General features: G+C 35.3%; 1 protein-coding gene across 2 annotated transcripts in view; it reads left to right on the top strand.

Annotated features, from left to right (window-relative positions):
* TMEM131 (transmembrane protein 131) overlaps positions 1–24508 on the top strand; it is a 246795-nt gene that overhangs the window by 173402 nt on the left and 48885 nt on the right. For both annotated transcript variants that reach the window (XM_053586764.1, XM_053586763.1), the window contains exons 7-19: positions 2132–2254; positions 5174–5254; positions 8029–8179; positions 8279–8335; positions 9260–9321; positions 14575–14683; positions 18201–18309; positions 19125–19278; positions 19370–19540; positions 20539–20649; positions 20736–20870; positions 22222–22326; positions 23657–23743. In XM_053586764.1, coding sequence (XP_053442739.1) covers positions 2132–2254; positions 5174–5254; positions 8029–8179; positions 8279–8335; positions 9260–9321; positions 14575–14683; positions 18201–18309; positions 19125–19278; positions 19370–19540; positions 20539–20649; positions 20736–20870; positions 22222–22326; positions 23657–23743 — 1455 coding nt within the window. The remainder of the gene's footprint in view (positions 1–2131; positions 2255–5173; positions 5255–8028; positions 8180–8278; positions 8336–9259; positions 9322–14574; positions 14684–18200; positions 18310–19124; positions 19279–19369; positions 19541–20538; positions 20650–20735; positions 20871–22221; positions 22327–23656; positions 23744–24508) is intronic.

The following is a 24508-nucleotide window of genomic DNA, read 5'->3' as shown; positions in this document are numbered from 1 at the left end:
AAAAATATTTTCACACTTTGAAAAGTGCTTTTAATTTTTACTTTTTATACACTTAATGAGGCATAGTTGATAATATTTTCTGTATTAAAACATACATGCCTATTTTTCTTCAGTGAAGAGTCATTACTAAAGAATTAGTGATGGTTTTTATATTGTTTACTTTTTTGATAAACATTTTCTATATAAAGTATTTTTTAGGTTATTAAAGAAAGTTAGTGTTTATAAGAATAATGTAGTAAATCTTTGTGTATCAGCCATCATTTTGTGAATCAAGATTTTTATATATCAGAGTTACCAAGATTATTAAGAATTGCTTATATTTGTCTAGCATGATATTACATATATATATGTATGTGCTTCTGCTTGTGTTTTAGATACAGCAATTAAAGTTTAGAAAGGTTAAATAATTTGCCCAAATTATGCTACTAGTAAGTTGTTGAGCGCTACGTACACCATAATCTTTTCCAGTGTGTTGTGCTGGAATTCAGTTGTTTAAATCCTTACTTAGCTAATACCTTACTTTGCATTTTTTATCCTTTTGTTTATCCTCTCCAATGCCCGAAACACTTCATATATTTTGAAAATGTGTCAGAGTAAATATTCCATTTTAGTAAGGAACCGTGTCTTCTGCTTACTTGAGATGAATGAATTTTTAAAGGTAGTAGGCATTCATTAAACTTTTGATGCTTAGATCAGTAATTTTTAAGTGTTATATAAATAATACTCATTTAACATACACTTACCAAGTAAATGAAAAGACTGTCATAAGAACCAAGGTCGTTGCCCTACAAAGGCATCCCCCAACTGACCTAAATGGTCACAGCCAGTATGCACCATCTGGGGGTTATAATCAGATTGCTCTCAGGATGAACCCTAGCAGCCAACTGTCATCTTCCTTCACTTCTCCACATCTTTCACCAAGTCTTCCTTCAAAATGTATCTCTGTTCTCTCCACTTCTCTCCTCTTCACTATCACTGCTTTCTTCCAAGCCACTGTCACCTCTCACTGGATTATATGTGTCCAGTAGCTAAACTCTTCCCCTAACCCTTATCTGGTTCATTATGTACCATGTATCCAGAGGGATTTTTAAAATCTTTTTGTTAGTATCTAGTCTCTCATCAGTACTATAATGTAAGTTTCATGAGAGCAGGGATATTATGTGTTTATTCACTATTGAATTGTTCACTACTGTGTGTATGCCCACCACCTCATCAATACTTAATCTGAGACAGGCTTGGTGGCTCACACCTGTAATCCTAGCACTCCAAGGCAGGTGGATTGCTTGAACTCCAGAGTTTGAGACCAGCCTGAGCAAGAGCAAGACCCCCATCTCTTAAGAAGAAAAAAAAAAAAAAAGCCAAGCATTGTAGTGGACAGGCACCTGTATTCCCAGCTACTCAGGAGGCTGATGCAAAAAGATCTCTTGAGCCCAAAAGTTTGAGGTTACTGTGAGCTATAATGCCACAGCACTCTGCCCAGGGTGAAAGAGTGAGACTCTGTCTCTAAATAAATGAATAAACAAACATTTAATCTCTGTCATTTGAATGACTGGCTCACCCTGTTTAGTCAACCTAGGGCCTTCCCGTGACTGGGGACTGAGGCTGGGCTTGATAGTCGAGACATTGTCTGGACCAGAGATTTGTCTTCTGATGGTTAGAGTAGGGAAATCTTTTGAATCCCTGTTTTCTTCTTTTGTCTATTCCATGACTTCATGAAGGACTGCTATCATTTCAGTTCACATATATTATGTGAGGAAGGAGAGGGGAGGGGGGCATTTGGTGGGATCTCACCTAATGTGTGATGTGCACAATGCAAGGGTATATTTCAAAATAACTAAGAGTAAATTTTAAATGTGTTACCACAAATAATAAGTAAATGAGGTCACGGTTATGTTAATCAGTTTGATTTAAGCATTCCACCTTGTATATCAAATCATCATATTGTACCCCACAAATGAATAGTTATGATTTTAATTAAAAATTAAATAAAAACATAGATAAAAAAAGGAACTGTTATTATTTTTCTATTAAATTAGACTGACCAGTCTCCCTACAGCAATTAATTTTAACTATAAAAATGTTAGCTATAAAAGCACCTCAAATTGCATTTTTTTTTTCTCCTTTGGAATAGGTATTTGGTGTTGGAGTTCCAAATCCATATCGATTAAGACCATTCCTTGGGGCAAGAGTCCCTGTGAATAGCAGTTTCTCACCTATAATAAACATACACAATCCTCACAGTGAACCTTTACAGGTAAGTTTATGATGGTGATTTTGGATAAGTTTCATTTGGGTGAGAATTAATGCTTAGTGTGAAATCTCAGTTTGTTACAGTTTCCTGTTGCTATTTAAAATAACGAAGTGTTACAGATGTAGTAAATAGGGGTATTACTTTTAGTACAGCTTATTGTATTCTGAATTTTGGAAGAAAGTCTGGATTTTGAAATTCTGGAACCAGTTTTACATGACTGTGGCTTTTCTGGTGTTACAGTTTAGACAGTGCTACATTTAATTAAGGATGAGTTTTCCACTACACAAAGTGGCTTTTTCATTTTTATTTTTAATCTATAAGTTCTGTCTGGCCATTTTGTCCTTTTGCTACTTTAGATAATGCTATATTTCTCCCCTTCTGAGCTAGTTGTTATCACACAACTGTACAAAAACCTCAGAAATTCTTAATGCTTGCTTTCCTTGACTGTTATCGGCTTATAGGACTTGGCAGATGCTTGGCTGTCTGCACTTGCTGCTTAAGTAGCCTACAGACTGTGCCTTTTCTTCCCAGCCTTTGGAGTTATCAGGCTACTGTCCAGAGCAGTGATCTCTTTGCATTCAATTCATTTAGTCTTTTTCCAGTTAGTTATAACATTTTAATTCAAGATTTGCCACAATGCACTTTTCACCAGCAAAAATGGGAAAGCAAATGGAAAACCAGAGTTGCCCACCTAGAACCAATATAGATTGTTTATCTGGGAAGGCGCTCTTAATCTGATAATCCTGTAATAAGTTATGTTGTGTCATTAGTCTTATCCCCAAGTTTAAGAAAATATTATAAAGTAAGAAAATGCATCAGATTTATTCATTATATAACACTCCCTGGAAAAAAAGTTAAAATGCAAATGTGAGTGAAACAAAAGTGCCCTTGAACTCCCTACCTTGCAGTACAGTGCTGTCCAACAGAACTTTTTGTGATGGTAGAAAAGTTCAATATCTGCTCTGTCAAGTACAGTAGCCAATTAACCGCATGTGACTATTAAGCATATGAATTGGTGGGGGGGGGGGACTGAAGAACTGAACATTTAATGCTATTTTACTCAACTAATTTAAGTGTAAATAACCACAGGTAGCTATCATATGGACAGCACAGCTCTAATCCCAAGTCCTTCCTTACACACCATTGGTGTGTGTCACTGTAGACCTTTCACTGTGCTTTTGCATGCCTATATGTGAAATAATATGGAGTGGCTTCTAGTTTCTCAGAAAAAGTTACACAGTCACCACATCAGTTAAGGTACTATTATTATTAATACAATAAATACTTCAGAAGAACACTGTCTTAAATCAGGAGGTAAGTGATAATACTCAAAATCTTCATCAGTCTTTGCTAAATGAATTACTTTTTTAGCAACACCCATTCCCTGGGGGGTGGGAGAAGGGACTTGTGCTAAAGAATTGCCATTTCTCTTGATTTGGCCATGTTTATTCACTTCTGAAGAATTTTTGTGATAAAACAAGCGAAAGTTCTCTACTCATTCTTATACTTCACCCCAAGTTTAATTGAGTTTAATATATTCTTTCTTTCTAAGAGCAAGGGTTAGCTTACCTGCCTTTAAAGGAAGTTCTCCTGCCATGACCTGTTTCATTCGTAGGAAAATAGATGTCCACACCAGGACCTGTACTCAGTGTCCACAGCAGCCTTTTGTCTAATGGCCAAGCACTGGAAACAACCCAAATGTTCATCAGTATAGGAACATTGATTAAAAAAACTTTGGTATAGTCATAAAATAGAAATGAACTATGAATACATATAACATGATGGATTTCAAAATAATTACACTGAGTAAAAGAAGCCAGATACAGAAGTACATGTTGTATTATTATGTTTATATAAAACTGGAGAAAATATAAAGTAAACTATAGAGATAGAGAGCAGATCAGTGGTTGCCTAGGAATAGGAGTGGTCAGAGAGGGATGAATGGATTATAAGAGCACAATTTTTATTTAGTATCTTAATTGGAGCAATAGTTTTGTGTCTGCATACGTATGTCAGGATTCTTCACGTTGTTTTCTTTAAATATGTATTTCTTATTGTACATATATGATAACCCAATACAACTTTAAAAAAAATCACAAGTATAGCCACAAGCCATGGAGGTGTTAGTACCTACAATTTTGCTACCAAAAAAAAAGTTTTTATACTACATTAGAATTACTGTGTATGTCTCAGAATAACATTTATGTTCTTCACTATTTCACAATTAAGGTAATTGTTTGATCTGCTGCTATTCTAAATGTATAATAAAGAAACACTTGTATTACTGTAAGAAATATATAATTCGCATTTCAGAAACTTGATTTCATAAATTATGTCCTTTGGAATAAAGAAAAATAAGTATCTTGTCATTTTCTAAAATCTAGTCTTTCAAACAATTATATTTCTAAGTTAAATCTTCAAAGTTACCTTGTTTTAATTAAAAATACTGCGATTGCTTGGGCGGCCCCATATGCCAGAGGTGGCGGGTTCAAACCCAGCCCTGGCCAAAAACTGCAAAAACAAAAAAATACCACGAGTGCTCACACATATGGGGCACTGAATTTAGCGATGTAATGTGATATATAGTACAACCTCTGTACTTTGACCACCCAAGGGGTTCTAACAAACTGGTCAACATACAGAGCTGGTCAACATAAGGAACTAGGCCTACTGTACTGGTACATACATGTGGTGCATGGCCAATCTATGAAAATTAGATCAAAATAATGAGGTGGTCACTATAATAGGGAGGTGGTCAACTATGGAGGTTCTGTATATCTTATATTCATTATATATTTATAAATGTTTTTAGTTTTTTTCTGATAAACAATTAGGATGTCAAACTTACTTTTCTGTAACACCAAATTGCCTGAATGGAGAATACCATTTTAAACTTAACTATCACTTGCTATTTTGTCCCAGGTTGTAGAAATGTACTCCAGTGGAGGAGATCTTCACCTAGAACTCCCCACAGGTCAACAAGGAGGTACCAGAAAACTGTGGGTAAGTAATAACATAGTTTTCTTTTGTGTGTGCTCACATGAAACTAATTGTTGCCTTACATACACCAGAAAATATTTAACTCCTTACTACCTGAAGAAATATAAGTGACTTTTCTTTATTTATTGTCTTAATCTTAAATTTGTATCAAATATATTTGAAAATTGGATGAGAAAGTGAAAGAAAAATACAAGTATTCTTAGAAAAAACATTGAACAAAATTGGTGGCAATTTTAACCCACTATGTAGAAAGGAAGCAACTATTCTTTCTCAGAATTACATTGATAAAATTGCCCCAAATCTGATCATTTATGATTTGCTTTATACTGAGATAAAAAAAAAATGAGAAGGATTCATTATGTTTTTGAAGGTACAGAGTTGAATGTTCAGATTCACTGTTGATAGAAGAGATGGCATTTGCAAAGAGAACCCGGTCAACCATGTGTTGACTTAGAAAATTTGAAATTCTTAGGTGATCAACGTTCATTTTCAAAATTGTTGAATACTTAACAGTTTGTATCAATGCTTAGTAAACCACTGTCTCTTGGAGAATACTAGCAAAATAGTAATCAAATTAGGAACATGCTAGAACTGCCCTATTGGTAAAAGTTCCTGCCATATGAGAGTTTTTTAAATGTTTGGTTTTGTCTGCCAGGCTTGGGGAATGGTAGTTGTGGTAAATGCAGTTCTTGTTGTACCAAGGTCACTCAAATCTCTACGGTTCTATAATTGGAGACACACTGACTTCACCAGGATGAATAAGTTCTGAAGATCAAAGTTTTTTTTATTAATTGTTCTGTTTCACACACACAGTCTGTTGATTCTGCCTTCTGACCAGACTCAACAAGAGAAGAGATTTTTTAGGGTAATTACTTGAACATCGAGCAACAAATTGTCAGTCAGTGATTTAGTTAATTCCCAAAAGATAGAAACACACTATCAGAAGGAAATATAGTATGTAATGGACAGTCCATTTATATGCTTTCACAAAAATGTATCACCTTGAAATTATGTTACTGTTTGAAAAACTTTTAGGAGAAATAGTGTATAAGACAATGCCTCAGAAGATTAAACATAAGCTGTTAAGTTTATATGTATTAAAGTTCTAAATAGAAGAACTAAGAATTTCCTGTGAAGTATAACTGACATCTACTAAACTCAAGAGAATTCAGATTCCTAAGTATTCAAAAACTATACTGCACATTAGCAGAAAGTAGCATAATGTTTTAAACGCTTAGTGGCTACAAAAAAAGATGCAGTAATTCTTACTCCTGCATACTTAGAGTGAGAAAAAAGTCAATGAGCTTTGACCCTTTTCAGTGTACATGTGAAAACCTCAGTGACAAGTCAGTTCCCTAGAGTTGGGAAGTGGGTTCCAGGGGCGCTCCCATCATTCATTTTCTACTTTGAGACTACAAAATTAAGAGAACATAGGTAAGTTAAGACCAATTAAGTTCTAGAACACAGGATTTCCTAAAATATGCTGAAGATGTGTGCAGAGAAATTCCATCAACTCCCAGAAAGCCAGATTGTTCTAAAACTAGGGGGGAAATCACACCTCAAAAAAAGTTTTTTCCCAAGGAGTCTTCCTTTTAGTGTATATGTGAATTTTCTCTCAATACAGACTAAAATTTATGCTGTCTTATATGCCAAGAGCCTTACTGAGTACAACTGCTGAATTGTGAGTTCGCTTGAGAAGCTTTGTTTTGTTTTGTTAGGTTTTAAATGAAAGGCAAGCAGAGTCAAAGCCTTATTGGTTATTTACAGAGAGTCCTGTGAACTTCTAGAAAAGTATCACCCACTGATAATGACATTTCTCTTGGGTTGGAAATTTCAGGACTGAAATATACATGTGTACCCAGGCATTGCTAATACATTAAAAAATAACTGATATTGGCCTGGGCATGGTAGCTCACACTTGTAATCTTAGGACTCTGGGACTGTGAGTGGGGAGGATCATTTGAGGTCAGGAATTCAAGACCAGCCTGAACAAAAGCAAGACCCCCTCTTTACAAAAAATAGAAAAATTAGCTTGATGTGATGGTACGTGCCTGTGATCCCAGCTCAAGAGGCTGAGGCAGGAGGATCTCTTGAACCCAGAAGTTTGATGTTGCAGTGAACTGTGATAACACCACTGTACTCCAGCCAGGGTTAAATGAGTAAGACTCTGTCTCAAAAATCAGTCAATCAATCAATAACTGATATTGTAGATCAGTTTTACCTTTTTTTTTTTTTTTTGTAGAGACAGAGTCTCACCTTATCGCCCTCGGTAGAGTGCCATGGCGTCACACAGCTCACAGCAACCTCCAAATCCTTGGACTTAGGCTATTCTCTTGACTCAGCCTCCCAAGTAGCTGGGACTACAGGCGCCCGCCACAATGCCCAGCTATTTTTTTTGTTGCAGTTTGGCCGGGGCTGGGTTTGAACCTGCCACCCTCGGCATATGGGGCTGGCGCCCTACCCGCTGAGCCACAGGCACCGCCCCTCAGTTTTACCTTTTAATGGTGATTTTGCATGTCATCTGACTTCTTTTACTTTGGTCACCTTACATACCATATTTCATCAATTTGAAAGCAAACTTTTCCACATTTTAATATTCTACAAAATTGGGGCATATGTTATATATTTGTTTAATTGGCAATGGTTTTTTTTCCTTAGGTATATCAAATAATAATGAATTTTTCAGTTGATGTCAGCTATTCAGCTAATTCAATAAAATATGGTGGTATTGTAACATTGCAAAAGCTGTGCTACATTATGGTCTGTTAACTTGTCAGGAAATTCCTCCTTATGAAACCAAGGGAGTGATGAGAGCCAGTTTTTCATCTAGAGAAGCGGATAATCACACAGCCTTCATAAGAATAAAGACTAATGCTTCAGACAGCACAGAGTTTATCATTCTTCCTGTTGAGGTTGAAGTTACAACAGGTTAGTGAAAAACTGAAGAAACTGCAAATTTGTTTTGTTTTCAGCACATCTTACTCTGGCAAAGTGAAAAATAACTATTTACATTTCTTTTTTTCCAAGCTCCTGGAATTTATTCCTCAACCGAAATGTTAGATTTTGGTACACTACGAACACAAGGTAAAAAAAGGACTGAGGAAGAATCTTTATAGGCCTTTTTTTTTTAATCCCCTTATTCAGTGCTAAATGGCTCTACCATAATTAGTAATTCAGTTTTGAAAGTAATTTCTCAGTGAATTGCATGATCTTGTAGAAATCTCCATTTGGTGACTCAGAGCCTTTACAAGTTTATACCTCATTCCTCCGAGGGGGGGTTACATTGCTTACCAGGTGGGAAGATGAGGTCATGGGATAGCTTAAGTCATCTAAATAGAAGATCAAGGCAGAAAGTAGTTTTTTAGTTTCTTAATTCAGTTCTTCATACATTGAGTTATGCTAAATCTTTTTTATAGTATAATAAGGGAAATCAAAAGATTTACTTCTGGATTTTGCTTAGGTACAAATTATTAAGTTGTTTTATGTAATGTAAATTTTATCCCAGATGATCAGAGAAAGAATTCAGATTATAAAATTGAAAAGAACCAAGAGGAGATTTTTAATAAAGAAAAAGTAAGAGTACTTGTCAATTTGGAATTTATGTGGGCCAAATGTAATTAAAATTTTGTTAAGATTATTTCTTAAAACTAGATTTGCTTTTAATATAATAATTTCACACTGTACATTATTAATTTGCTTCATTATGCTTTGCTGGAAAACAAAAGATTACTAATGTACTGAGTTCACTAAACAATTATGTTTTAAGGTTTTTTTTATGTTTTTTTGTTTTTGGTTTTTGGTCTAGGTGTTTAAGAAGGAACTGTTCTTAAAATACACAATGTCCTATGAGTGAAGTTGTTCCTAAATAATGTTTATTTTTATTAATGTGTCATTCTAGTTTTTACTCTAGAATAGCTTCAATTTGATATCTAATAAGGTAAAGAGTCTACCTTTCTATAAGATATAAAGCATACCTTCTTAGGAAATATTTCTTTTCAATTTTAACAGATCTACCAAAAATTTTAAATCTTCATTTATTAAATTCAGGAACAAAAGATGTACCAATAACAGTAAGTTTTTGCTTATTTTTTTCCTAATTTATATCTTCTTTGATTTTAAGTTTATGACAAAGTTAAAAATATATAAACTCTTGCTATAAAAGAATTCAGTTTTGTGGTGACCTGGTGATACTGTGGTTCTAAGTGTGATATGAGAAACCTGTTCTACCTCTAGCCACCTAGATTTTAAGGATGAGAGGGAAAGTAGCTGATCTTCTCCAAGATAAGTTCAAACCAAAGTTTATGAGGCTCTTATTTGGACAGCATCATATAAAGAGTCCTGTGGATTCTGATAGGATTCGTCAGAATCTGATTTATAGGATCTGTGTGCCATATGAAAAGAAAAACAGGTTATAAGGATTCTATCATGTTTGGTTGTTAGACTTAAAGTATAGGTAGGTTAAAAGTGAGGGGAAAAGATTCAGATGAGTTGGAAAGAGAAAGAATGAAGTGAAAAAATGTGGTAATCGGAGAATGCTGTTCACTCTGACACAGGCACCCTTTCTAATTGGCATCTATTGCAGTTACCCTGGATAGCACATTATAAATGAGGGTCTTCTCTTCTCCTCACATATACACATAGAGCAAATGACTTTTATGCTGTATAGTGGAATTCAGGTGCCATTAGATAGTTATAGGGAAAAAAAATTAAAAGACAGGGATCCGAGTTTTCCTTTGGTCCACAACTTCTCTCCCTAATGAGGTCCCCAAGATCCATTCACAGGGAATAGTGGAAAAGGAAAGCAGAAAATTTTTATTATAATTTGTTTTTATGCTGGAAACCTAAGTTTAGGAAACTCTGATAGAATGAGATTGTGTAGGCTTGAGATTGAATGGACCTTTGACTATCTGTGGCCAAATCTAGATGTAACCACCAACTGGTGAAATACAGACCAAAGAGAGGAGATATACAAACCCCATATGAGGAAGAGAGAGGTGATCATCCCAAGTAATCACATATTAATGCACAGTGACCTTCCTACTAAATAGTAGGGGTCTAGGCAGGGTCCTGATACCTGATCTAGCATTTCTTTCCGCTATTCGTTTCTCTTGATGTATAATAGTTGAGGGATTTGATGAGGAAGTGCCTTTACTTATTAGCCCAAGAAAACTGGCCTAACTTTTTACATATAATAAATAGACTGAAACCAATGTCTTTTTCATTAAACATTTTACGGAAAAATGAAATTAACAATTAACCCTTAGAATGTGTATTGGAAAAAAGATAGTATTCAGTTCATTTACAATTGGAATTAAGTAGGACCATATTCTTCCTTTTCTCTTTTATTAAGGAGTTCTAGGATACATTTTAAGTAAATCTTTTTGCTCTTACCATGGCAGACACTATGCTAGTGTCATTGCATGGATTACTTTATTTAATACAATTCTGTAAGATGCACAGGTCCTAGTTTCCCAAACGGAAACTGAGTGAGAGTTGTTTTTTTAAGTGAATTGTCTAACTATTAAAAATTCAGAAGTTACATGAAAATATGTACAAGTAGGTACACATATAGATACCTACCTAGCTATGTACAGGCTTAAAGGCTGATACATTTTTAGAAGGGTGCCTGCTTCCTTCCATTTCACAAATAAGTAGAATTTTTAGGATATACTAAGTAGTGCTAGAAGCTAGAGATGTCTTAAAAATTCTCCCTCAGGGAATTCAGTCTTTTTCTAAATCGCCTTTCCAAATTTAGGATTACTAAAGCAGGCAACTCCAAATATAAGTTTCTTACCTGTTAATGATAGGATACCCAGGTTCAAGCCCTCCTGATACTGTCTATAATGCAACTTTGTGAAAAACAGTTTTCCTCAACATTTATAAAATACGAATGCTATGTAAGTGATGGGACAAGTTTGCCTCATATGTCTTAAGGGGAATATTTACTTAAGGTTTCCTTGGTAACTGATAAATAGGAATGACAGATGTACTTACTAATTTTTATCAGTTATTAGATTGATATATTGTTAATGAATATGTACACAGATTATTTAAAAATACGATTTTTGTATACTGAAAGGTTATTTTCTTTGCTCAAGTGCTTCTGTGGGTAGTTGCAGAATGTCCTGGACTCTTGAGTCTCACGTTAGTTAGGCTTGAATGTCATGAGAAAAGGCTGGAACTACATTTAGAACGTATGCAAACTTCTTTCCTGGGAATCTTGCCATGTTTTTTCCGCTTGATTGTCTTTGAGTAAGAGATAGTTAATGACTAATACTAAAAACAGGTTGTTAATGTAAATATGCTTATTATAAGGTAATTACTGTATGTTAGTTTTCATTTAGCACCACCAGAATGAGCCAACTATTTAAGTATCTTGTTTTAATTTTTTTGTTTTGCTTTGTTTTTGTTTGCTTGGAAAATGGTTTTTAACTGATTTAGGTTTGTTGGCTTATTTATTTTTAATGGTAATGACTAAACAGTTCAGACCATCTGTATAAAACATTAGATGAATAATTGTTTTTTACTACTAGAACAACGTATTAGTGCAACATATTTTAAGGTTTCCTTCTACTAAGGACAGTCTTAAAGTGATGCATTTCATATGAGAAAAAACACTGTTTTTCTTTTTTTTTTTTTTTTTTTTTTTTTCAGTTTTTGGCTGGGGCTGGGTTTGAACCCACCACCTCCAGTATATAGGGCCGCGTCCTACTCCTTGAGCCACAGGCACCGCCCAAAATACTGTTTTTCATATCAAATATTCTAAGCTCTTACTAGTCTTACAGTAACTATATCTTAACAAATACCATTGCTTAACTATTTCTGGCATCGTGTTATATAGGCAGATAACTCTCAAAAGGTATCAAGGTTGTTACTGATGAATTGCCGCTTCTGCTCTTAAAGCATGTTGGAAAATGGTCAAGGTTCCATTGTTGCTGTAGCATATTCAATAGAACAAGTAAAGGAATTAGGAAACATCTCTGAAAGACTGCTTCAAACTTCAAATCTTACTAAGACCATCTCTCTAGCAAATCTTGATCTCAAGATAAAGGTGGCTAATTTGAAAAATCTAGCAAAATTAATTGGATCATAAAATTTTGTATGTAGATGGAATCTCAGAAAAATAATCCCCTAAGTTTTTTTTGCAGATGAAGAAAATGAGCCCCAAAGTAGATAAATGGGCAACTGACTCAGGCTCACACTTAACTAAGTAAATAATTAATATGCTTTTCTTACCTAAAATGATTATGAGTAGATTATCATTTAAGCTTCAGTACTGCTTTCCCTTTCTTTGAAAAAAGTATTAGTATGATAGTATAGGAAAATGAAACTTTCTCCAGTTTGTAGTTTATCTTAGAGTTCAAACTACTTTGTTTTACTCTAATACACAGGAGCCCTTCAGGAAATGAAGGAGTTTGTGTTTTAAATAAGTTTTTAATAACAGCAAAGCTTATTGATAAGCAAAGGTATTGATATGAACATATCATTCAACTCCCAGCCCAACTTAGAGATTCAAAAGCAAATGAGAAGGAATTCTCAAAGTAGAAGGAAGAAGATTAAAAGGGTTAAAATCCTGAGGGACCTTGAAGTCAAAAGCTAAGGCTGTTGGGATTTTCAGGGCATAAAACCACAGAACCTTCCATAGAGCCATCTTCCAGGCCCTCTAAAGACTTGCTAACTATGGGGGACTAACCCACCCAGGAAAGGGGAAAGCTGTAGCAGTATCTATGATCATTATTACATAATCAGTTCTATTCCCTGTGGCCCTCACACACAAAACACATAGACAGTTCTCTTTCTGCAGGCTCTTCTCAGCTATTTATTGTGCCCTCAAGGGACTGCCCTTTGATGTTTGATGTTCCGTTTAGGCAGATGTCACCTTTATAAATGATCTGAAAAGAGGGAAGAACTTGGTGCCTTACTGATCTGACTGTGCCCTTGTTCTTCAGGGTGCCTGATAAATTTCATAGAAAAGATGCACGTTCTTTTCTGTTAGAAATGGCAGGCTTTGACAACAAGTTATAAAGCTCTTGAAAATTCAGCAGATACCCTGGGAGGATATTCAGACAAGGTCAATAAAGGAAGACTTTCAATTTGTGTAAAATACCATGATTTTGTGAATACATGTTTGTGCAACAGGGTGTCAGTTGAAGGGCCCTGGACCAAGTCAGGAAGAACAGTTTCCAGGTCTGCCTTTTGATGCCTCACTACATGTTTCTTTCTCTCCATGAGAAAAACAGAGAAGGCGGTTGGGATCTTTTAATAGTCTCTTTCAATTGAAAATGCTTTGTGTCAATGAGAAAATTAAAAATAACTATAACTTAGCCAAGCATGGTGATGGTGCCGGTAGTCCCAGCTACTCAGGAGTCTGGGACAGGAGGATCCCTTGCACCCAAGAGTTTGAGGTTTGCTGTGAGCCCTAGCTGGGTGACAGAGTGAGACTCTTGTCTTTTTTAAAAAAGCAAAAACTATAACTATAAAATGTATTTTTGAGCCTGCTCTCATAAGGTATTTAAAGAATTTCAGAAACATGTTTGAATTTGAGAGCAAAACCAAAGTATTGTTTGTAATATTTTCAATATGTTGGCTTTTGTAAGCAAGGCAGATGGTCCTAGGTAAGCTAACATAACCTTTATAATAAGATTGTCGAATTAGCTATTATTTCAAACATGTATAATTATTTCAGTTTTGTGGTTTGAATAGAAAGATCTAATTTGTTAAGTCTGAAGCGTTCCAAGGTCTTCCCAGTGGAGCATCCCTGTAGTCTGCTCACTCAGACCCATAGCCAGTAGTGCAGCCTTGGCCGCTGGACAGCTGTGCACCTTATTCACACAATGGTGGCCTAGAGAGGAAGACAAAGTGCCATTAGAAATGAAGTCTGCTAAATTACCGTGGCACTAGGGCACCAGCTCCCAAATTAATGTTCATTCTTCACCCGCATGTAGTCTGGATGTTATGTTTAGTTTTGTGAATTTCTGTAAGGAAGACCCACCAGTCTTCCTTATGTCACCTTCTCTGATACATGAATTAGGCATTCATTTGGAAAAGGCCTTTTTTAATGTTTTATGTACTCAGACCTAATGTACTTCATCTTCAGATTATTTTACTTCTTTTGCCCTTCTGGTCTTTTTATTTCATAAAAATATTCTAATGAAATTAATTTGAGATTTTTACCAATTTGGCCTCGTTCATTTAAAGAGACCATATAAATTAAACTTTTGGATTTTTATTCTACTTTACTTTTCTAGTATACTTTCCAGTATAAGGCAACTGAACCATTAGATTAAAATAATGCCATATATGTATTTTTTTTCTCTTTGCAGAGTGTTCGACCCACACCACAAAATGATGCTGTAACGGTACACTTTAAACCAATTACATTAAAAGCTTCAGAAAGTAAATACACTAAGGTTGCAAGCATTAGTTTTGATGGCAAGTATTCACCTTTTTCTCTCTAATCGAGTGATGTGTTATTTTGATAAACTAGAGAGCATCTGTGTTCACATTTTATTATAGAAATCCAGACTATTTTACAGTCAGAATTTGTATTGCTACTTAGGCTGATTTTTCCTGTAAACATCAGAAACTTTTTATTTTATTGATTTATGAAAGAAAACACCATAACTTTATAAAGCTAAATGCTAAATCATTATATTAGCAAATTAGGATTAAAATCATGTAATCTGGTCTAACCCTTTTACACATGTATCTATTATAATTTACCCTAATTATGAAATCATAAGGTATTTAAAGAATTTCAGAAACATGTTTGAATTTGAGAGCAAAACCAAAGTATTGTTTGTAATATTTTCAATATGTTGGCTTTTGTAAGCAAGGCAGATGGTCCTAGGTAAGCTAACATAACCTTTATAATAAGATTGTCGAATTAGCTATTATTTCAAACATGTATAATATATATTTTATCATTTGAAATGTTAAGTCAACCCAAACTTCACCAGTTTTATAGCAGGTTTTTATTCAGTTTTTCCCACTTTGGTAGAAAATTTATTGAATTTGCTTTCACAGAATTTTTTTTTTTTTTTTTGGCCGGGGCTGGGTTTGAACCCGCCACCTCCGGCATATGGGACCGGCGCCCTACCCGCTGAGCCACAGGTGCCGCCCAGCTTTCACAGAATTTTTAAATAGTGATTTAATGGATGCTTAACTGTATATGTAATTTAATTAAATGTGAATGAAACTCAGAACAGGTTTTTTTTCACAGGGGCCCATGCAAGTGAGTAGCCGTAAAGCTTAAACGTTGTCTTTATGGTCTGTCCCAGCTCCTCATTAGATCAAAGTATTGATCAATGAGTGTAGGAGAATCCTGGCATGCTCTCCACAGTGTTGTGAGAGTGTCTAGGCCTGCTGCTTGCCAGCAGAGAGCTCCTGGGAGGATCTGTAGCAAGAACAAAGGCTGGGTGCTGGCCTCGGGATTCATCTCATGAGCTTAGTGAGAACTCCACAGGAATCAAAATTAAGTAGGCAGCATACTTCATAATACACTTGTCAAGAAAGATTATAGAAGATAGCAATGCTACAGTTACTGTCCACATCTGTAGTAAATTGTCTGTCATGCAGCTGGGAAACCACATTCGTAACACTTGTGTCAGCATTAGCAGGTACATTCTCTTGTTACTCAGAGAAGAGAGATGCCGGTGCTAACTCCTAACTGAAGAACCTTTAGGACCATCCTTCCCAGTTGTGCTGGTTACTTCTCCCACGTGCTGTGGGGATAAAGGGCTCTCCTTCTCCCACTGGCTCTTTGGCAACCCTGTGAATGTTTTCATTCTTGAGATAAATGTAGTGTGTCATTAGTGTTGGTTTTTCTAAGATCATAATTCCAAAATAAGTATTTCTGAAAGAGGTTCATTAATATAAAACTAAGTGCAAAGGGAAAATACCTTTAAAAGGAAATGCTACATTTTTTAACTTTTTGTTTTTTTTTTTAACCCTCTAGCTTCTACCTCACCTGAGATGGCTATGAAAATCAGTCAGGAAGTGTATTTCATTTATTTTTTCAGAATATACCTTATGTATTACTATGTCTTTGTAGTGTTTACTTATCAAGCAAGCATCTCATCAAAAGTCATAGTTCTTAATAATTTTTAACTAAATTTTCTTAAGAATTTAGAGCTTCACTTGCTAAAATACTGTATGATAGGATACGGTGAAATGCCTAAATCATGGACCTTATAATCAGCCTTATGTCAGAACAAATAGTGAAAAAAAACTGAGCCACAGGCACCGCCCAGTTTTTTTTCACTATTTGTTCTGACATAGGGCTGATTATAAGGTCCCATATGCCGAGGGTGGCGGGTTCAAACCCAGCCCCGGCTGAATTGCAACCAAAATATAGCTGGGCGTTATGGCAGGCGCCTATAGTCCCAGCTACTCGGGAGGCTGAGGCAAGAGAATCGCTTAAGCCCAGGAGTTGGAGGTTGCTGTGAGCTTTGTGAGACCACGGCACTCTACCAAGGGCCCTAAAGTGAGACTCTGTCTCTACAAAAAGAAAAAAAAAATAGTGGAAAAAAAAATTTTTTTTCCTCCTTTTTGCAGTTTTTGGCCGGGGCCGGGTTTGAACCCGCCACCTCCGGTACATGGGGCCGGCACCCCACTCCCCTGAGCCACAGGCGCCAAAAGAAAAATTAAAAACACCCTGGAAATGGCTAACTAGCAAGCTAAAAGAAACAAGAGCTTTGATGGGAATTTAAAAAATCTAAAATCGTCATCTGTACATAGTCAAATACGAGTTGTCATACCATTGCTTTGTTCTTTTTTGTCCCAAAATTAGATGATAAACATTTGCTGAACTCTCATACAAGTTCTCTCATAACCGGAAGTGTTCCTAAAATACTTTAAAGAGTATAAACAGCTTCTTTGTTTGCTTTGAAAGAAACATCTAATGAATACCCAGATTGGATCCATCTGAATCCATTTCTGTAATCCCAGATGGAATTATTCAAAACTGCTACAAAATCTAAAGGTTTTACTTCATCTTTGAGGACAATATAATATGATGTTAGGATGGGATTTGTCTCCTTTTACGCTATGAGTTAGAAGTCAGTTACGCGGGAGGCACCTGTGGCTCAGTCGGTAAGGCGCCGGCCCCATATACCGAGGGTGGCAGGTTCAAACCCGGCCCCGGCCAAACTGCAACCAAAAAATAGCCGGGCGTTGTGGCGGGCGCCTGTAGTCCCAGCTACTCGGGAGGCTGAGGCAAGAGAATCGCTTAAGCCCAGGAGTTGGAGGTTGCTGTGAGCTGTGTGAGACCACGGCACTCTACCAAGGGCCCTAAAGTGAGACTCTGTCTCTACAAAAAAAGAAAAAAGTCAGTTATGCTGTGGCTAATATGAGAAGTCAGAGCTCATAATTTTTGGCTTTTCTTGTACCATGCTACTTTATTGGTGTTTGCAGCAAGACTCCAGCCATACCAGGAGCATTATTTCTTTCTCAGTACATAGACCAGCAGTTCTTAGTGTGAGGGCAACTTTACCTCCCAAAGGGATATTTGCCAACATCTGGAGACAGTTTTGTTAGTCAGGCTGCAGGGATTTTACTGACATTTAACAAGTAGAGTTGCAGTCTGCTGCTAAAAGGCCTACAATGCCCAGAGCAGCCCCACAACAAGGCATTTATTAATCTAACCGAAAATGTTAATCATACCAAGGTCTCTGCTGTAGGTAAAACCAAAGCCTATGGCTAAAAAGAAGTAGCTTAGAAACAATGTTTTTCCTCCTGAATTCCTTATTCATCTTATTACTAGAAAAATAAAACATTTTCCCTCTTTTGCATGAAAAATGTGATACTTGCTTTAAAATGTTATAAATGTTTTCTGTTTGCCAATTTGAAAGCTCACCTTTTTGTTTAAGATTTTGTCAGTCCATGTAAAGTCACTCATACTCTTTGATAATAAAAAGCAACTGACATTATTTTTTATATTTCCTTTTAGCATCAAAGGCAAGAAAGCCATCTCAGTTTTCTGGGAAAATAACTGTTAAAGCAAAAGAAAAGAGTTATTCCAAACTTGAAATACCATATCAAGCAGAAGTTTTAGATGGGTAAGTTTGTTTTTAAAATAAACCTTGTAAATTTTCGCTAATCAGGAAATTCTGTTTTCCTGCTAAATGACCTTAAGTTCACATAAAACTTGATGGCATTATTGTTGAAAAAAACAACCTCAACTACAAAGGAGAAAACATTCTATGTTTCATTTATATTATACTTTCTTAGGAGAGTGGGATGATATGTTTTGGCTTGAATGAAGACATAATGATTCAAAAATGAATCTGTGATTTTTAATAATATTTAAGTTGTTTGAACTGTTTTCTCCCTGTCATTCTGTTGGTAACATCTAAGTGATTGTGGCTTGTTACTAGTATTTTGTCACTTGAAGCAAAATTTCTTATATTCTTTAATAAACTCACAAATATTTCTGGAATGATAATTTTTTATAAATGGGCAGTAACATATGTTATTTATTTTCTGATTACTTATACTGTAACCAATAGTTTAATATCCAATTTGATAGGAATTCATTTTAACAAAATTGGTTGCGACTCTGTCTCAAAAAAAAAAAAAAAAACTGGTTGCAATACAGTTATAAGCATGATTTTTCAAAGTAAATTAAATTCTTTACTATTTATACTTTTATTCTAATTATTTGATTGCATATAAGTTATTAGAGAATGGTTGTTTATGTTAAGTTTTAAAATTCTGCAAGCTAAATATGATAAATCGCTAAAATAGTTCTAATTCTCTAATACATCTCTTAATACTGAACATGGATTATTACTCACAAGAAAAGAACTTGGATTTTAAATTAACACATGAAAATAAAAATAATTTGTTTTTGTTTTTGTTTTTTTTTGAATAGTTATTTGGGATTTGATCACGCTGCAACATTATTTCACATCCGAGACAGTCCTGCTGATCCTGTGGAAAGGCCAATTTACCTTACTAACACTTTCAGTTTTGCAATCCTCATTCATGATGTGTTGCTACCAGAAGAAGCCAAAACAATGTTTAAAGTATGTTCAGGAACCCTCATACTTTTAATTGTACTGGTCTATTAAGTAAATAGTGCTGACACTTGGTATTTTTCCCCCCATTATTTCCTAGGTTCACAACTTCAGCAAACCAGTCTTAATTCTTCCTAACGAATCAGGATACATTTTTACCTTGTTTTTTATGCCTTCAACATCATCCATGCACATAGATAACAATATTTTACTTATTACCAATGCTTCTAAATTTCACTTACCTGTGCGGGTATACACAGGCTTTTTAGATGTAAGTATGTTACCTACCTTTAAAATTTAAATTCCCTACCCACCTTTTGTGTTTTCAGATATTATTAGGCAATTGTGTTGTACACTCATTATCTGTGCCCTATAAGTTGACCTACTTCTAGCCTTGAAAGACAGCACTTTCAAGATAACTGGTTTTCACCTTTCCCAGCAGCTGTCTTTCCTCGTGATACAGTTGACACCTCTATTTACAGTCTCCATTGAGATCTTTTCCTAATTCTGCTTTCTCTTGGTTTCGCTTTTAAACTTACAATAATGGGGAATCTTAAAAAGAACTAAAGGAAAATAATAGGCAGAAGAAATAGTGCAAAGAGGTGAAAAATTACTAAATAGGGATGAAGGAAATACAGAGATGAAGAAAAGAGCCAGAGACTATTAATGAAGAAGAGGACGAGGTGGTAAAGACAGTACAGCTGGAAGAGTGGTCTGAATATGACACAGAAGGAGAGAATACGGGTCTTCCTGCTACAGAAAATGAGCCAGAGAAACAAAGCTGTCCTGAGAACGGTCAGTGAAATAGCGTAGATGAGAAGAAAGGTAGGACTGCAGAAATGTAGCCCTCTTAAAGAGTCAGCATCAAGTGGAACCTTAGAGTAGGAGTGGCCTTCCGTATTGTCTCATACCTTCTTCAGTTCTGTTCAAATTATTGCTTATTTGTAGTCATGCATGATACTTAGACCACAGATTTTGCCCAGTCTCCCAGGGCTCCACTCACATCCCCCACCCACCCCCATACTGCTTCTTTCATGTGCCTTCAGAGGAGAAATAGCTGCTCAGGAGAAGCCAGGGTTGTGTTCATTTCAGTTACTGAAGATTTACCATACAAAGTTCTCAACTATATTGTATATATGTCTGTGTGTATGTGTATATATACAAAACTCATAGAAACTTAAATATGTCTTAATTTAGCTACTTTCTCTTGATAATATTGTTACAGAAATGTGATCTTATGTTCAATTCAATGCTTTTATATCTTTCCAGTACTTTGTATTGCCCCCCAAAATAGAGGAACGTTTCATAGATTTTGGAGTACTGAGTGCTACAGAAGCAAGTAATATTTTATTTGCAATTATAAACAGCAATCCAATTGAGGTAAAAATAATCAGTTTTTATTCTAAATCAAGTTTAAGGATTTTATGCTTATGTTGGGTAATCACTTTCATGTCTTTCTTTTTAAGTTGGCTATAAAAAGTTGGCATATCATAGGAGATGGTTTATCAATAGAACTGGTAGCTATGGAAAGAGGCAATAGAACTACAATAATTTCAAGCCTTCCAGAGTTTGAAAAATCTTCTTTATCAGACCAGTCGTCAGTAAGTAAACTTTCTTATTGCTTCTTTAAACTGAGATTGATGTCCAAACTTCAAATAAAAGACTACTGCTATGTTGTATACTTTAATAGTTTGTGTGACTCATAATAGTATTGGTTAACTTGCTATTAAAATGACCTTTCAGATAATCTATTTCAGCCCCCTCCTTTTATGATGAGAAGGCTGAAACCCAAAGGTGTTAGGTTTTACTTTGTCGTAAAACATTCTAGCACAAGTGAAATTTGAATTATCTATTTGTAACACAGCGTCTACAGAAAAAGTTCCATGGTTACTAAACTAACCTTGTGTTCATTGAGTTTTCTGAGAAACAGAGATAGCCCTAAACATAGGTGGATAGTGTTTTCAGTTACACAGTGATATTTCTAGCCACTTTTTTTATTTCAGGTTAATGTGAGGGTACAAACAACGAAGGTACAGTGTTTGCATTTGTTGGGTAGAGTTCCTCTTGCAGTTTTGTCTTGCACCCAAGAGGTGTGCCATATACCCTTACATTGTGCCTATCAATCCCCCTCACTCCAGTCCTCCTCCCTCTCCCCCTCTAGCCACTTTTCTATACTGATTAGAAAGAATATCAACGAGGCAAAAATTGTACAATCCCTGTGTGAATCTACCCACATATTTTTACTCTATCTTACAAACTTGCACTAAACAAAAGAAAAATATATTATTCTCAGCCCTCCCTACTACAGAAAGGGAAACTCATAGTTCACACCTGCCAAGAAAAAAAATTACTTAAATCACTTGTGAGAAGAAGTTTCACATATCTCATCTGCAGGTTAGGACAGAATTTATTGGTGCAGTTTTACAAAATGAAAAACAAATGTCCTTATACACAGAGATTATTGACAGACTTTTATGAAATGCCGTAGGTTTGATGTTTTGATATACCCATTCTCAGCTGTTCTGAAGACATGAATATTAACATTACAGAGTTACATTCAGGACTTGAAGCAAGTGTGTACTTGTGCCCCCATTGTAACTAAAGGTACAAAGGTCTTTCCACTCCAGCCCTCACCTCCCCCTCACCTCCTTTGGCCATATAGGTCCATGAGTGGTGAGCAAGGAGCTTTACTAGCAAGAGGACCATACCCTTCCCCAGCTTGTAACTGGGAGTCTGACTGCTCCTTCTGGAGCCAGCTTTCTTGGTGGCTCATGGAATAAGTATAGAAAATGAACATCAAGGGATATACCTTATTTTGAGATATTTGTACTTGGTGTTATGGTAATTTAGTATCATACTAGTATAGTCATTTTATCACTGTAGCCTTCATTTCCATTTTAATAGGAAAGGTCAACTCCTACAGCTAATGAATGGCATTTGTACTTCTTACAGGTCATATTAGCTTCAGGCTATTTTGCAGTGTTCAGAGTTAAACTTACTGCAAAAAAGCTAGAAGGGATTCACGATGGAGCCATACAGATCACAACAGATTATGAGGTAAGGACTTTACAGGGATTTGTGTTAATGGGGTTTTTCTGAATAAGTGCATCCTTATTTTTATGAAAACAGAGCACCAAGTAAACTACTTGAGGTAGAACCTGTTTCTAGATACAAAAACAGTTTACCAGTTTCCTACCTTAAAAACTGAGTTTTTGAGAATAATTTATAGAGGAATGATGTTCATTAGCCCATAGTTTTCTAATAAAACTCAAACTTTAATTTAAAAAGCCACTTCAGAAAAATGCAGTTAGTATGTTTGGAATTGCTCTGTTATAAACCTACTTACAGATGGTGATAGCATTGCACAGAGCTTAACTGAATATCCTGAATTAGATATCTCTGATTTTTCCTGCAATCATAAATAACTGCCTGTGCAACATTTCCAAAAAGGAGGATAAAATCAGGAAATCATATCTTAATCTGAGTTCTGAGTTCTCAACATTGGTTATTTGCATGAGTTGTTCCAACTCAAGGGACAAAAAAGGTCATTAAGCTTTCTAAAGACTCTTTGTGGGATTTATGTTGTATTCAATAAAATTTTGAATGGATATATTTCTGCCAAACATAGATATTTTTAATTTTATACTTTAAAGTTCTTTTGGAAGTCAAGTACTACTAAATTCACCAAGTTGCCCCCTAGTCCTCCTACGTATTTTTAGTACACACAACTTCTACATGACAGAGATCTAATTGCAAAATAAACAGAATTGGCCATTTAATAGTAAATTATTTGTTGGGAATGTATCAAATTATCTCCAAAAGTGAGGAATTCATGATTATCATTTATGGTAGAAATAAACACATTTTGGAATTAAATATGGATGAAAATGAGAAGAGAAGATATTCTAAAGAAGTATTACAAGTATTGTGAGTTTGTAAGAGTGTGTGAATTATAATTCTAACTCTAGAATGGTCAATACATTTTTTTAAATTAGGTCAATCTATATTTCTAGATATAGAAAACAGAGCTATGCAACTGTAGAAAATGCTGGATTTTTTTTCATAGATTGTTTTAGGAGTAAAATTTGACTTTCTTTTTTAATATTAATAATCTACAAAATACTTGTATGTTGAACATTATCTGTCTTCATTCCTTCTTCATTGTTTAGTCTTATCTACCACATTTTCAGTGAATCACTGAGAAGTATATGGAATTGTATTTCATTACATTTTTGATGTGATCCTGATCTGTGTGTTTTTGAGTTGTTTATTGTCTATATAAGTCCTAAGTCCCAAAATGCAGTTAATTCTAAAATGTGATATAGTAATTGTCGAGATCAATCTAAGATTTAAACACTTAAGTATGGTCTACTTCTTCACCCCACAGATCCTAACAATTCCTGTGAAGGCTGTGATTGCGGTGGGTTCACTGACATGCTTCCCTAAGCATATGGTTCTTCCACCTTCCTTTCCAGTAAGACAGTTTGTTTACAGACATTTTCTTGCTAATTTTTTCCTTTGCTTCTATGCTTCTCTGTTTTAAGACCAAAACCAGTTGTTCTGTATTAATCATTCATTATAAAGTAAGACTTTACCAACTTCTTTTATTTATTTATTTATTTATGTTTTCGTTTCATCAAGGGTACAAAGAATTATGTTACACTGATTGCATTTGTTACATGAAGTCCCTCTTATAATTGTGTCCTACCCATAAAAGGTGTGCCATACAATATAACACCCCATCCCCCTCCTGCCTCCCCTACCCCCAACCTTGAATTGATTTGAATTTTTCTCTTATGTGTGCATGTATTAGATTGTCTACTGGCTTCATATTAGAATTGAGTACAATGGATTTTTGCTTCTCCATTCTTGTGATACTTTACTAAGAAGAATGTGTTCCAACTGTATCCAGACCACTTCTTTAGAAGATAAAGTCCCTTTAAATAGAGGCCATATTAGACAGAGTCCCTTCACTCAAAAAGTTTTGTATGTAGAAAGGAAAATGGACCCAGAATTCATAGATGTAAAGCAATATGTAGAAATTGACCTAAGAGGGGTAAAAATAAAGTGCTGTGATCTCATTGATGGAGATTCCATGTGAGCCAGCTTAAGATTTTTTCTGTCAGTGACAGAAAAGTGGTAGTAAAAGATGGGTGTTCAGGGCTAAGAAGCAAGCTCAACAAAAATGCAGAAACAGTAAAGTCTATGGTGGGTTCAGGCAGTAGTGAGTTTTTCAGTG

This window comes from Nycticebus coucang, chromosome 4, assembly GCF_027406575.1.
Source record: "Nycticebus coucang isolate mNycCou1 chromosome 4, mNycCou1.pri, whole genome shotgun sequence".
Classification (NCBI taxonomy): domain Eukaryota; kingdom Metazoa; phylum Chordata; class Mammalia; order Primates; family Lorisidae; genus Nycticebus; species Nycticebus coucang.
Note: the sequence above shows the minus strand (reverse complement) of the source record. Positions and strands in the feature narration are given on the sequence as shown.